Raw genomic sequence first — 15208 nt, 5'->3', positions numbered from 1 at the left:
AACATGTATAATATCATATATGAAATGAATCGCCAGGCCAGGTTTGAAGCATGATACTGGATGCTTGGGGCTGGTGTGCTGGGATGACCCAGAGGGATGGTACGGGGAGGGAGGAGGGAGGGGGGTTCAGGATGGGGAATACATGTATACCTGTGGCAGATTCATGTTGATGTATGGCAAAACCAATACAATATTGTAAAGTAACTAACCTCCAATTAAAATAAATAAATTTATATTTAAAAAAATTTTTTAAAGAAAATGTTCCCCCAAATTCCTGAAGAGAATGTAATATTTGAGTTTAGTAATGTTTAATATCTCTAAATAGAAGCCAACTGCATGGTTTATAATTCCTTCAGTTAAATGATTCTACCAGAAGTCAAAGCACTGTGATTCACAAACTCAAGATATTCACTGCTTTGACTCAATTCAAGTTAAAAACAAATACACAAATATATCTTCAACCACAACTTGGAATATTTAAAGGAGGTCTAGTCTATGGGGTCGCACAGAATCGGACACGACTGAAGAGACTTAGCAGCAGCAGAGGATATAATAATTTCTTCCATATAGAGTTTTAGGAGGAGTTAGACTTTAAGGTTATATTCTCTGCAAAGCACTGGATTATAAGCACCATGTTCTGTGGTATAAAAAGCTACAGACTAGCGAAGGGCAGTGTTGACAATGATTTACAAATCCATAATGCCATTCTCAATAGATGAATATCTTACTTCTAGAAAGCAGGACTAAAAGTTTTCCTTTAGGGAGAAATGAATCTTTGCTGAATATATATTACAATTTGCTATAGTAAAAGATGGAGAAGGCAATGGCATTCCACTCTAGTACTCTTGCCTGGAAAATCCCATGGACAGAGGAGCCTGGAAGGCTGCAGTCCATGGGGTCGCTGAGGGTTGGACACAACTGAGCGACTTCACTTTCACTTTTCACGCACTGGAGAAGGAAATGGCAACCCGCTCCAGTGTTCTTGCCTGGAGAATCCCAGGGATGGCGGAGCCTGGTGGGCTGCCGTCTATGGGGTCGCACAGAGTTGGACATGACTGAAGCAACTTAGCAGCATAATAAAAGAACAACCTATTGATCAAACCCCTAAAAGATCTACACCACAGGTAAGAGCCTCCATCGGTGCCATTCAAATGTGCCCCATGGACAGATGGTGGTCTAGAAATTTCTACCAGTCCACAGTGATATGAATTCAGAAATTAGTAATGAACACAAAGAGACATATAACAATTTGATATTGGCATGCCACCCAAGCACACAATCAGTGCATCCTACAAACATAGTACAATGTGACTGCATGAAAATTAAATACACAAAAAGAACTACAACAAAATAGTTCTTTATCACAGATGGTTTAAGAAGCTTTGACCTAAATGGTTTCACTTGTAAAGTTTTCAAAAAAAGTTTTAACAGTTGCTTAAAATAACCAACAGAAAATTCTCATTAATGAAATTATAAAAAAAAAATACTTTGTTTGAATAAGCTTATTGGGGCATCTGCTAGGATTAATTATTTGCACAATGTGTCTAAAAGTAACCAAATGAAATGACTTCTTTTAGTGAATGTTATCAAATAGAGTGATGTTAATGCCAGATTGATTCATTGTAAGGCATTGTTTCTGATAGTAGAATTGTCCATTCAAGCCAAATAAAACAATACATTATCATAATATGATCAACAGACTTTACTTACACTTGGAAAAAATAAAGTTTATTCTTTTTACTATGCAACTCTTCTTACACATAAACTGCCTTCAAAAGAGGATGAGGAATGTTTTGAGAGAGAGAGGTGAGTATTTGGGAAGAGATGTCTAAGCATGATTTTTTGGAATGAAATTTTAAAGCTGCATGATGTCTTTAATTTTCATAAAATATATACCTTCCAGTAATGACTTACAGAGTAAGAGGGAAAAGGATAGTAGTAGTTGGAAATACAAGACAGCATTGAACTTGCTTCAAGGTTGACAGATATCAAAACAAACAACAGAAAGAAGAAATTCTGAAAGTGGATCCAGTTACGCCAGCTTTACCTATAGGAGGATGTTTGTCAGTGTCTTCTCAAAAATACCCAGAAATTGAACCCAGAAGTTCAATCAGCCTTAAATTACCATTTAACATGAGATGAAGTCAGGCAACTCAAAACCGTGATTTAATTTCTCCCTAGAGCATCTGTACCGACCCAATTCTCCCAGTGGTTCTGGCTTACGGCAGTATAAGAAACACTGAATAAGGGTTCATGCTGAGTTCTTAGGTGATAACCCACAAAAAGTTCCCTTCCATACAGAGTCCAATTCTGAACTAAAGAAGAGTTACATTATGTATTATGTTCCTGTCATAAATTCTCCAGAGAGTACAGAAGGAGGGTTAATATCAAAGAAGCTCCTTGCTCTTCAAGTGGCAGCATGATTAAAGATCCTCAGACTTGACATTGGTCAGAGGGAGCTCACAAAGTTTAGATGCAATGCTTGGAAATTTTAATACAGGTAAGATACAGATGTATTTGTATAAACATGGGATAAACCATGCTGTTTCTCAGAGCAAAAGGGACTTATAAGAAGCTTAAATTACACTGTTCTTGGCATAACAGTTTTTAAAATTTCCAGGAAACAGATAAATGGAGATCTAAGTCCTTGAGTCATTTAAGTAATTACAGTGTTTGGGGAACTGTACTATACAAAGCTGTCGAAGTATTCCAACCAAAGATGGATAGAAGACAAAATTCTGACAATTTTCCTGCCATTATTGAGATGGCAAATTAACTATCAAGTTAAATGTAGTTCAACACTGGTTTGAAAGGACAAACCCAGTATCTCTACCTGAACTTACTATATTTGAAATATTGGAATATTGGAAGCTGTATGCAAAAGGGTTAAATAGGCTGAGATCTCGAGGAACCCTTTCCATGAGTCTGTCTCACTTGCATCACTGATTTTCATTTTGCTGCTTCTTTCTCCCTCACATAACACTTGTCAAACCAGGAACTTTAAGTCTAAAACCTACCTTTTTCCAAACATGAATCAGACCAGATTTGTTAATTCTCTGCTGATAAGAGAAGCGGAATTGTCACTTGCAAAACAGTGAAGGCATTGTGAAGTATTCTTAAAAATAGAGTAAAAGAGAATAAAAACTTTCCTTACTTTTTCCTGCTCTTTTCAGAATTGTCATCTCACTAGTCAACATAAGGATACACGTAGACATAAGAACACCTACAACCACATCAGATAAATCAAGATACTTTGCCTAAGGCTGAAAAAGCAAATGATTAATTCACTGTAAAGTAATCAGTAACACTGCCTTGAGGGTTAAAATATACATGAAGTTTTCCTAAATATAAAAGTGACTTGCTTTCCAAATTTGCCCCATAGACTATCTACTTGAGTATTCTTGCCTGGAGATTTCCAAGGACAGAGGAGCCTGGCGGGCTACAGTCCATGGGATCGCAAAGAGTTGGACACTACTAAGAAACTTACACTTTGACTTTACTTTCTACACTTTGACTTGACTACGCTTTCTGCACTTGACTGAACTTTTCCATTTATTTCATTTTGTGAAATAAAATTTCATATGTAAATATAATACAATGAGAAATAACGTTTTCCATTAAAATGACTCAGCTCTTTGTCAAGAAATGTATCATCTTAAAAGTTTTCCCTAGAGCAGATTTTCTGCAGGTACCTACAAAAGTCTTGGAAGAAAAGTTATGACCAACCTAGACAGCATATGATAAAGCAGAGATATTACTTTGCCAACAAAGGTCCATCTAGTCAAAGCTATGGTTTTTCCAGTAGTCATGTATGGATGTGAGAGTTGGACTATAAAGAAAGCTGAGTGCCAAGGAATTGATGCTTTGAACTGTGATGTTGGAGAAGAGTCCCTTGAACTTCAAGGAGATCCAACCAGTCCATCCTAAAAGAGATCAGTCCTGAATATTCACTGGAAGGACTGATGCTGAAGCTCCAATACTTTGGCCACCTGATGCAAAGAACTGACTCATTGGAAAAGACGTTGGTTCTGGGAAAGATGGAAGGTGGGAGAAGGTGATGACAGAGGATGAGATGGTTAGATGTCATCACCGACTCAATGGACATGAGTCCAAGTAAACTCTGGGAGTTGGTGATGGACATAGAAGCCTGGCATGCTGCAGGCCATGGGGTCAAAAAGAGTCAGACACAACTGAGTGACTGAACTGAACTGAACAAAAGTCTTCACAAATAATCATTTCTGGTATATACTAACATATAATGTAATATAAAGGGCTTCCCAGGTGGCCTAGTTATAAAGAATCTGCCTGGAAATGCAGGAGACACAAGAGACATGATTTCAATCCCTGGGTCAGGGGGATCCCCTGGAAAAGGAAATGGCAACCTAATCCAGTAATCTTGCCTAGAAAATCCCAGGGACAGAGGAGCCTCGTGGGCTATAGTCCATGGGGTCACAAAGAGCTGGACATGACTGAGTACACACACAGAATGTAATATAATACCATAACAAATAATAATGTATATTATATATAGTATATATTCAAGTCAAAGAATTATTACAATTTAATTCAAAATCTGAACAGGCATCTTCTGCTTTGGTGGGAGTGTCAGATGCGCAAGATAAATCCTATGGAAAAGTAAAGGCAGGTGGAAGGCAACTCTAGCAGGGAATATAGGTTAAAGGAGATTCCCTGGTGACTCAGATGGTAAAAAAATCCACCTACAATGCTGAGACCTAGGTTCCATCCCTGGCTTGGGAAGATCCCCTGGAGGAGGACACGGCAACCTACTCCAGTATTCTTGCCTGGAGACTCCCTATGAACAGAGGAGCCTGGCAGGCTACAGTCCATGGGTTCGCAGAGTCAGACATGACTGACCACATATAGCACATATGGGTCAGAGAGTTTAATAGCTTTATTTCTGCCTCCCCAGTACCAATTCCCCCTTTACAGTTGGTGAGTATAAGGGCTTAAAACATGGCACCTGAGGAAAGTTATTTTATAAAATTGCAGGTTGCCTCTAAACCTACAGTATTAATATCCAACAGAAAACCTCAAAAAAACCTATACCTGAAGATTATGCGTTAGTTTTCCTGCCAAGCCACAGTTCTGGAAACAAACCTTGGAATTTGGAAGGCAATCTTCATAGAATCTGCCAAACATGAAAAAAACACATAAATCTGTTGGCGCCAACTGGAAAGATGGTGCTCACTCAAACCAAGGACTTAAGGAATCTGCGTGCGTGTCCGATGAGAGAGAGAAAGAACTGTGTGTCTGGAATAGGTCACGTGCCCAGGTCCTGTGCCAGCTGGAAAGGAAGCCCAACAAGTACTACTTCAAACTATTTCTGAGGAGAACGGGACAGGATGCTGATAAGGGACAGCCTGAGAGTTCAATTACCCACCACGTTATATCATTCTAATTAAGTGGTGGTGATCAGTTTGGCTTTCAAAAGAGAAAACCTGTCAACGTCTAGAGAAAGTGAAGTCAAAGTGTAAGTCGCTTAGCAATGTCCAACTCTTAGCGACCCCATGGACTGTAGCCCACCAGGCTCCTCTGTCCACGGGATTCTCCAGGCAAGAACACTGGAGTGGGTAGCCATTCCCTTCTCTAGGGAATCTCCCCAATCCACAGATACAACCTGGGTCTCCTGCATTGGCAGCCACATTCTTTACCATCTCAGCTACCTGGGAGGCTTGTGAGTTTTAATTTATGCTCTTTTTATTTTTTCTAAACCTAATACTCTGCTTCACACATGCCCTGTTGAACTGTGGTTAAACTGAACACATGCTAATCTCTGAGAAAAAGATGAGGTTTTCGTCATTCTAAACATCCATCACGCTGAAGACTCTTAAATCTAGTAGATCACTTTTCATAATGGGAGTTTTAAATCAAAATTCTATTTTGGGGACTGTCATTAATATTTTTCTACAGGCCCACTTCTACAAAGACATTCTTTAGTTTATACTGGAGCCCAGTCAGTTTATGAAGCTTATGTTGGAGTGGAGTCAAATTCTCCCACACTCTTCCTGCATTTCTTTGTATAATGACCTCCATTCCCCAAACTCAATCTCTGTTGTTAATTTCCTGAGGATTGTATAGAATGCCGCCTAAATGAGAAACATCAGTTTTAAAGATGTAGGCAATGCCTTAATTGATCAGATAAACATGGTCCATTTAGTTTTGCTTTAACTCAGACTTCAAAGTACCAAGCTGTATGTTTGCTTCATTTTGGCAGAAGCAAAAAGCCTGAAACTCTTCAGGAGGTAAGGAAGTAGTGGAAATTAGGCATCTGCCCAACATCTAGGATGAAGAATAAACACTTAGAATCCCTTTTAATTTCTCCTTTGAACTGAAGAGAGAAGGACTCATGAGAACATTTGAAGACAGGAAAAATACAGTTTTCAAGACCATGAACTTGAACCCATTTGACAGCAGAGGACGTGCTCTCAGGGCCATGGAATACTCGTCTTTCTTCATTAAAGGCCCATCATCCTAATCAAGATATAACATAGGCTCTAAAATCTGCACTCTTCCACCTGCGTGTGTTTGCCTGTTGTTCAGTCACTCCTAGGCAAGAATTCAGGCCTAGGCTTGGAGAATTCCATGGACTGAATAGCCCATGGAGTCGCAAAGAGTCGGACACGACTGAGCGACATTCACTTTCACTTTTTCAGGCAAGAATACTGGACTGGGTTGCCCTTTCCTTCCCAGAGGATCTTTCTGACCCAGGGACTGAACCTGAGTCTCCTGCACTGCAGGCAGATTCTTTACCACTCAATCACTGGGGAAGTCTGGACTTGCCTTGGGGAGAATTTATATATGCCTTTTTGAACTTCTAATAGAGTCTGTCTTTTGAGTAACCATTTAAAAGAAGATTAAATTTAATTAGGCTGTATCTTTTTCCTGTGACATGCTGCCTTCAAAGCCCACTTTATTACATCCGTCTATCCCAGCAGCGTACTAATGCTGGCTGACACAGGGCACCTTCGAGATGCAGGAGGAAGGACAGAGATATTTACATACTCACTTTATCCTCTGGGTGTATATTGGAAAGGGCTGACACGTGACATCTATGCCAGTCCAGCAACATGCCTGAGTAATTATTGCTCAGGGACCAACTGACAGGCTGAAGGAGTCACCTGACACCCCCCACCCCCGAGCTCAGCCACCTGCCCTAGATAGGAGCTCACAGCCACCGGGGGTTCTAGCATCCATTTACACCCTATTTATTTCTTTTCTAATGCTCTATCATTCTCTGAATTAACTGCACCTTAATAGTAGTTGGTATGAACTCACTTAAGGAGAAGCATCTGTTTTATCCTGAAACCTAGGTATGATCTAATTTGTGAACTTTTCAGTCTCATTCACTCTTGAGACAGTGTTTACACATTTACTGTAAATAGTATTCATTCAAACAAAAGCAGTGTCAATGGCTTTAAAGGGATTCATGGGAAGCAAGTAACTCATCTGCTCTCCAATAATTAGTAAACCACTTGGAAATCATTCCATGTAAGATTCAGAATTTTAATTTTTAATAGGGTAAACTATTGAAAAAAGAGAAAAAAATATGATAAAAAGAACGAAGCATGAAAAAAGATGAAAGCCACTATCTTCAAACTGGTATTAAGGATCCATTCCTCTTAAAGGGGAAAAGCAATACAGCTGCTTTAGGAGCCTTCGATTCTGTCAACATTGTTGAGGAGCATAGACGAATATGGTTTTCTCACTTCATAATCATGTTTTGCTTTAATCAGGACGCTACAGCATTTTACCAACCTTTCCCTACCCAGCCACATCTTTTACAAAGATGAAGAGGAAAGAAAACCAACAGTTTTTAAAACAATTCCTTCTTCATTTTGGTGTGTTTTTCAGCCACGCTGGAAGCATCTCTGTGGCCCTGGCTGTGGGCTTGCTGTTCACTTCTCTGGCCTCTAAGTCTCCCCCACTGCTTGGACAGGGGGAGGCAGAAGGTTTGTTTGTGATTTCTCAGTTTTTCCTTTTTCACGGGCATGACAGTGCACAGCAGTCTAGCCTATCCTTTCATTTTTCACTGGTGTGGAGGTGCATAGTCACTTAGCAAAAGAAACCACTGTCAGCTAAAGGCAGCAAAGAGGGAAAAAAAAAAAAGGAGTTGGCCAGCCTGGCTTTTCTCTGGGGCCTGAAAATGCCTGAAGTTAATTGCTTGCATAAGAAGAAGAACTGGTGGTGCTGTAATTGAATTTTTATGGAAATAAACAGGTGGCAGATTTACTATAGCTGTGGGGATAGTAGGGGGCGAAATGCTGTAGCCACATTAACCTGTTTAATTTAATAGCTTCAGTACTCATAGGGAAAAAAAAAGAGGCAATGTTGCTTCTGGTGTCAGTTGGATGCCAAGTGTAAATAACTACAATTACCCTAGCAAGCCCATGTGGTTGAGCCAGAAAAGGGCACTGTGCCAGCTTCCACTCGGTTGGCATGTTTATTAATTAAGCTCCTGGAAGTTTCAAAATAAGAGTTTTAACTCACCAAGAATCCTGGGAAAAGAGGGAAAGGAAAGAATTTGACAAAGAAAAAACATACTGACCGGCAGGTGGACAGACAGACAAAAGCTGTGCTTACATTAAAGGCACAACAGTCTTTGACCAGGAGGTTTTACCAAGACTCTCCACTACCTGGTATGTGAAGGATAAGCTAAAGGCTAACTTTGCACTATGCTTCCCCCCAGTGGCCACGTTTTGGAAATGCATTTTTCTAGTCGGGAAAGAAAAACGGGACCATCTGGGCAAAATACACAAAGAACACCATTAGCTTCTTAATGTATGGAACCCGATGCTTACTTTTAAGTGGAATAATAAAAATGGAGGTTTGCATTTAAATTGTTGCCAATTTGCAAATATAAAATGTATATATTTTGTACATCAGGGATTGAAACACATTCTAAAGAAAGCATATTAAGGGTTATGAGACAGACCATATACTATCTAGGGGGCACACCCCTAGCATTGTTAACAGAAAGGTAAAAAAAAAACAAGGGCTTTCTCTGCCAGATTTCCCAAGCTGAGGAAATTTCCTAGATCAGCAGTTTAAATATAAAGCAGCGGGTTCTAAGTGCTGTAAGAGACACACAAGAAATGGGGATAAGAGGAAAAGAGAGTATCAGAAAGTCACTAGATAAATGAGAAATGCTTTATACTTTATTTGAATCAATAAATCAAATACTTAGTCACCAACAATATCAGAACCAGAGGATCTGAGTGAAACTTAACAATTATTTTTACTATTTTAGGGTAAGCTTGCAGAAATGACAGGGCCTCTTTAGGTGCTCTCCTTTTCCATCAGTTTTATTTCTTAAGCCCATAAATAAACCTTTAATGGATCATTGCTAGGTGCATTGTACTGTACTCACCGCATTCCAGGGAGGACCAGCACCTTATCTGCTGAAGTCCTTCAGGGCACATTCCTGGGCTTTTCTCTTATTACTCTGCATTTCTCCACATCTCTGGCCTCACTCCCCATCTACGGACCTGTGACCCCCATATTTATGATTTATTTCAACACCAAACTTGTTCTCCTTCAACCCTGTGTCTAATTTTTCACTCAACATCTTCACATAAATCTGTCACACCCCTCAATCTCTACAGGTCCAAGAATGAACCTATCATAGCCCCCATTTTATTATCATTCAGTGACATATGGATAGACATATTTTCCAGTGAGTCCAGATGATAGTGAAACAAATGAGTCAAAAATGAGACCCACTCCAGTAAGCTCAGATTAGACAGATAGATAGATACAGGCTTCCCTGGTGGCTCAGTGGTAAAGAATCCACCTGCAAGGCAGGAGACTCGGGTTCGACCTGTGGGTCAGGAAGACCTCCTGGTGGAGGACATGGCAACCGACTCCAGGATTCTAGCCTGGAAAATCCCATGGAAAGGGAAGCCTGGGAGGCTACAGTCCATGGGGTCACAAAGAGTTGGACATGACTGAAGCTACTGAGCATGCACAGATACATAGAGATGGAGAGAGAAATATTTTCTGCTATACTAGCTAGAAATATGAAAGTATTGTCTTATGTTTCCTACTGCTGGGTGCCCAATATTCAATCCATCATCAACAGCTCATCACCAATCATATTAATAGCACTTCCTAGAACATCTCATAAATTCACCACTCAATTTCTATGTCCATACCACAAACGCTCACTTGGATTGCTGCAACAGCTCAGTGATATCCTACCACTCTCTGTTCAGATTCCTACTGCAGTCAATGAAGTCTTTTAAACATCTGATCATGACATTGTACCTACTTATAACCATGCGCTTGACTTCATGGATAGTCAGGTAAGAGCAGATCTGGCAAGTTCCGTCCCCTGTCGACTACTTCAGCATCCTCTCTTGTCGCTTTGCCCTACACACTCATCACTCCAGCCACAGTCCTTCATTCAGTTCCTCAAGCACACACTTCTCTCCTGCTGTCTGTGGTGTCAGCTCCCCGTGCCCCAATTTTGCAAAGCTATTAACAACACCTACCTCTGCTCCCAAGGACATCCAAGTATAACTTACTAAAGAAGGACTTCCCTCACCTTTCGGGCTCCCTCCTCCAAAGTCCGCCTGAACACACATACACACAAATGCCAGGGCTCCCTTATAAAAACAAGCACTTAGAATTATCTTGAGCAATAATTGCTTAATTATTTTGAGCACCAAAAAATCTGTGCCACAAAAGAAAGACTTGTGAGGATTTGCTCTTCGATGCACCCCTGACATCTAGAGCATGAGTCTTGGTTGGTACTGAAAAAATGTGTGTTAAATGGACAATTGGGTGTAATTTATAATACCTCAGTGTATCTCCACGTCTTCTAAGCCTATACATCTTCCAGACAGACCTAAATAGAGACATGTAAAGAATCATCGACTCTCCATCTTTCATGATGATGGCTTTCATTTTCCTGATTCAATTCTGGATGCAATATCACTTTGGATTTTAGCTCTCTGGTAGCTAGGAGCAACTCCAGAGGAGTGGCATTTCCGGTTGTAATATCCCTGGACGTGGTGCAGGGGCCTAGCGGGGATTCCCGCCAGAGACCTATTCCGGTCAGGTAGTCAGAAAAACCACCAGAAGACTGGACCGCCCAGAGTCATGGGCCAATCAAAACTCAATCCATAATCTGAAGTGCAATTTGCAGTTCTGATCAGTAGAGCACAGCGGTTTTCTCAGTCTCCAGGAATTAGGTAACTCAGCATCAGTGTTTAACAATATGCCAAAGCCGTTTTTCTCCCTTTCCCAGGGCATGCTTGGGATACAGACGTTTACTGTATGGAATTTTACAGCTCCTTTCTATTCTATTCACATGTAGATAATACCTAGCATGAAATGTCTGTGTAGCCAGATTCTAGGAAGTGTTTGTATCCGCATGACCTGAAATGTAAGCAGTCTATTTTTGTCACAAAGTTGAAACAATAACATTTGGAACCTGAAAATATTTATGTGAATGCTGACCCCTGAAAGCACATTACCCTCAGAATGTAATACCACTATTCTTAATATTTGCTAGATCACTGGTATAAAAGAGCCATAGTTCTTTGGAATTCATTTTCCAAAATGACAGCATCTCCCAGCAATTCTGAATAAATCCACAACAAAGAATAGGTAACCAAACTAAGGGCTGTATAGGAAGTAGCCACAGATCCTTCGGTGAAGGCGAGGAAGGCTAGGAGTGATATTATTGCAGTCTGTCATCAACGAATTATGATTATGGAGACAAATCTAAGAAGTGGGTGAAAATGGGAAACTCCCTATAATGATAGTCCATGTCAGACCTGTACTTCAGTTGTAGAATGTTTCCCATAAGGCAGATCAAGAAGGAATAAGGTACTATCTCCTATTTCAATCCAGGGACCCAACGGTCCACCAACCATGACCAACAATTCCTGTAATTCACAACATTGTGACCGATGAGCTTGCCCTGCTGCCCATTATGGTAAGCCAAAACAATTTCACCTTTGGATGCTGTTGCGTGACCTCAGATGCCCTACAAGAGTCTCCTCCTCATCTCTATCAAGGAAACAATTTCAACTAAAGCATCAGCCACCAACATCCTCTGCCTAGAAAGAGCCACAGCACAAACTCCTCAAAACTGATGTCACTCCCCTCACCAACACATTTCTTAAGACCTTTTTCAGAACGTCTTGGGGGACAAATTAGAGTGGATATAATTTGTATATGATTATTTTACCCCAGCGTCACTTGCCACCCTTCTCTGTGTTATTTGAGGGATTTTCAGAATCTCAGCTTCACCAACCTAGCCCTCCCCTGAATCCAGATTACAGTCAAGCAAATGCTCCAAAGATCAAACACATGCCTACCAGCACAGACTGACATAATCAGTTCCTTGAAAAACCAAGCTTTACCTGTTCAATTTTAATCATTCATATTAGTCACCATTTTTCTTACATACAACCCCAAGTTTGGTCAAAAACTTTGTCAAAAAAAAAAACATAAAGGATAAAACTTCTTCAGTCAGGTTTTACAATGCAATCAACTCCCCTGGGACATGTTGATTAGAAATTTGGGAATAAGAGGAGGTCTGTAAGTTGGAACTCCCTTGCAAAGTCAGCCCCAGAGAAAAACCAATACAGTCTCCAAGCAAGAAGAGACGGCCCTATCAAACAAGGCAGAAGTACTTCTGAAATTCCAAGAACAGTGATGTGCTGGTAAATGTTGAACAACCCACTCCGGCAAGAGGGGGAGAGGTGCTCCCAAACTGTAACACCACGGTTGGCATCAAGTTGCCCATGTTGCCACAGAGAACAGAGCTGGGAAAAATTAAATGCAACTGTCCCACATAATCCCATGGACAGAGAAGCCTGACAGGCTACAGTCTGTGGGGTTACAAGAGTCAGACACGACTACACACATAAGCCACCACCAGCAGCAGCCATAAAGAGCCGGCTCCAAGAGACCTCTGAAGCACAGGGAAAAGGCTAGGGGTTCAGGGCACTGTGCGTCTTCAGAATCAGACCACATGGTCCAATTCCAACCAGTGCTTTCACTTCCACATAAAAAGACCAGCAGGACATTAAGTTAATTGGTATTATGATTCAGCAACCATATCAAACCCGGGTTTCATTTTCAAGTGCATGGAAGTTGAAAGAAGCTGAGAGAATGGAGAGACTCTTTGAGCATTGTTAGGATTCCTGAGATCCACCCTTTGCCACAATCAAGAATTTAAGGGGAGAAATTTATCATTTACCTTTTCCAGCTAGTCAGTGTTCTCAAAACATTCCTGGTATCCCTATAATCTTTTATTTTAGCTAGTTAGTGACAGCGGCAATATGGTTTCCCCAAAGCCTTTCCTTGAACAGACATTTCATTCCAAGGGAGTCTTTCATTCCAGAGGACAGAGGCTGTGTTTAATTAGCTCTTCACCACTGCATGTGATGAGCTGCCAGGATTCTGTCCCCAAAGACAAATGGGATTCATCATTTTCAGCCCCGTTTGCTAATAAGTCCCACACCCTCACTCTTCACTCCACTCCCCCAAAGGCTCCATTCCATTAAACCCATTCCCAAGTACCATTATCTGTATCAGTGAGGTCTTTTAAATCAAAGGGACATAAGCCAAATATGCTTCAGTGAGGGAACAAAAGACATTTACAGAAAAGGTATTAGTTAGCTCAAAGAATGATGTGGAACTTGAAAAACCAGGCTCAGAAAGTAGAAAGGACCCAAAAGAGATGAGTCAACCAGAAAACACTGCAGAGAAAATGCCGGGTTTGGGATACAACAGACTTGATGGCCAGCACCACAACCTCTGCCCCAGGCTTTGTGGCTGCGGCCGCTGCCTCTGTTTATCATTTCTCCTCCATCCCCAGGCAGAACCATCCAACTGCCAAGCCAAGACTGCATGCCTGTCTCTAGCCGTATCTCTTCAACCTTCAACATGAACTCTGCCTTTTACCAAAATGTGGAAATTCAAGAATTCACCCCTGAGAGAAAGAGTGCTCAGACGCTGAATGGTCCAAAACCATGACAACTGTATTCAATACATAGAAATTGTGCACTTTTATAAAACAGTTTCAAAGAACGGAGAGAAGAAAATGAGATTACAATACAGAGCAAAGCAAATGAAGAGGAAAGACGACAGAAGCTGAGGCTAATCTTACAAGAACCTCAGTAAGAATAAAAGCAACAATAGCTTGAAAGGCAGTGTAGTTTCGGAAGAAATGTTTTCTTTTCCTTTATAAAGGCTGAATGCAAGTCAGTCTAAGGGATGCCTTTAAGAGGAAAAGGCTGAACGTTTTGGTAATTAAGGGAGTAAGAATGAGTAAAATCTGGCAAAATTAATAACACATGTGTTTGGATTAACTTCCTAAAGGATGAGGATAATTCTTTCACTAAAACTGGGGGACATGAAAAAATAAATTCAGGGACACTGTCAGTCAGAGGAGCAAGTTGCAGTTGCTTACTAAATGAGTTCTTTCAGCGAGCCCTGACCTGTTTACTTAAACAGGAGGTATGAGCAGTGATCAGGGCTTGAAGGGATGAGGCAGAATTAGATGTGGGGAGGGGATCACTGGAAACCATTTAGAAAAGCTACTATGAAAAGGAATCATAAACTAGGCTTGAATAAATTACCTACTCATGGAATTGAGGACCACTTCCTATCTGACTGGCTACAAAGCTGTTACCAGTCACTGAAGTTGGGCTGACAGAATTTTCCATTAGGGGAAGAATGTATATACTAAACCCAGCTTCCCCAGCCACGGTAACAGCCTTCAGCATGATTATACAAACAACAGACGCTGGAGAAGATGTTAGCTGCACACCCACACACATAAAAGGCACAAATACCTTCCTGCAGTCATGTTAAGTAGGAATAAAATATTGCAGAGGATGAAATGATTGTGACAGATGGCAAATAAGCACCAAATTTCAGTGTCTGGGGCAGCTTTCTCTTTGGTTTTGCGGTGTCTTTGATGGCTACTTAAAGGAACTAGGATTTAACCACCCATTGAGAGCCCATAAGAGCACAGATCAGACCTTAGATTCACCTTGGTCTTCTGAGGTTTGTCCCTGTTCCACAGTCTTCCAGATGCATTCTGTAGTGACACTCTTATCAAGCCACGGAGATGGACTGCCAAAGCCCAATCTGCTACAGGAATCTTCCTAGAAGAAAAGGATGTTTCATCAGAGGCAGTCATTCATCCTAGCCCACACCTCGCCTG

At 40.9% G+C, this 15208-nt stretch overlaps 1 protein-coding gene across 7 annotated transcripts in view; it reads right to left on the bottom strand.

The window, feature by feature from the left end:
* Positions 1-15208, bottom strand: part of SLC7A11 (solute carrier family 7 member 11) — a 393259-nt gene that overhangs the window by 232305 nt on the left and 145746 nt on the right. For 4 of the 7 annotated variants that reach the window (XR_009596820.1, XR_009596819.1, XR_009596823.1 and 1 more), the window contains exon 12: positions 15035-15149. Coding sequence is in view for 1 of the 7 variants with exons in the window: in XM_060400588.1 (XP_060256571.1) it covers positions 15136-15149 (14 nt within the window). In the remaining 6 variants the exon portion in view is untranslated. Of the gene's footprint in view, positions 1-1701; positions 15150-15208 lie in introns of those variants that run through there. The other 3 variants (XR_009596822.1, XR_003591971.3, XM_060400588.1) reach the window with 2 other exon arrangements.

This window comes from Ovis aries, chromosome 17 (assembly GCF_016772045.2).
Source record: "Ovis aries strain OAR_USU_Benz2616 breed Rambouillet chromosome 17, ARS-UI_Ramb_v3.0, whole genome shotgun sequence".
In the NCBI taxonomy this organism is placed as follows: domain Eukaryota; kingdom Metazoa; phylum Chordata; class Mammalia; order Artiodactyla; family Bovidae; genus Ovis; species Ovis aries.
The sequence above is the reverse complement of the archived record's forward strand: the minus strand, read 5'-3'. Positions and strand labels throughout refer to the sequence as shown.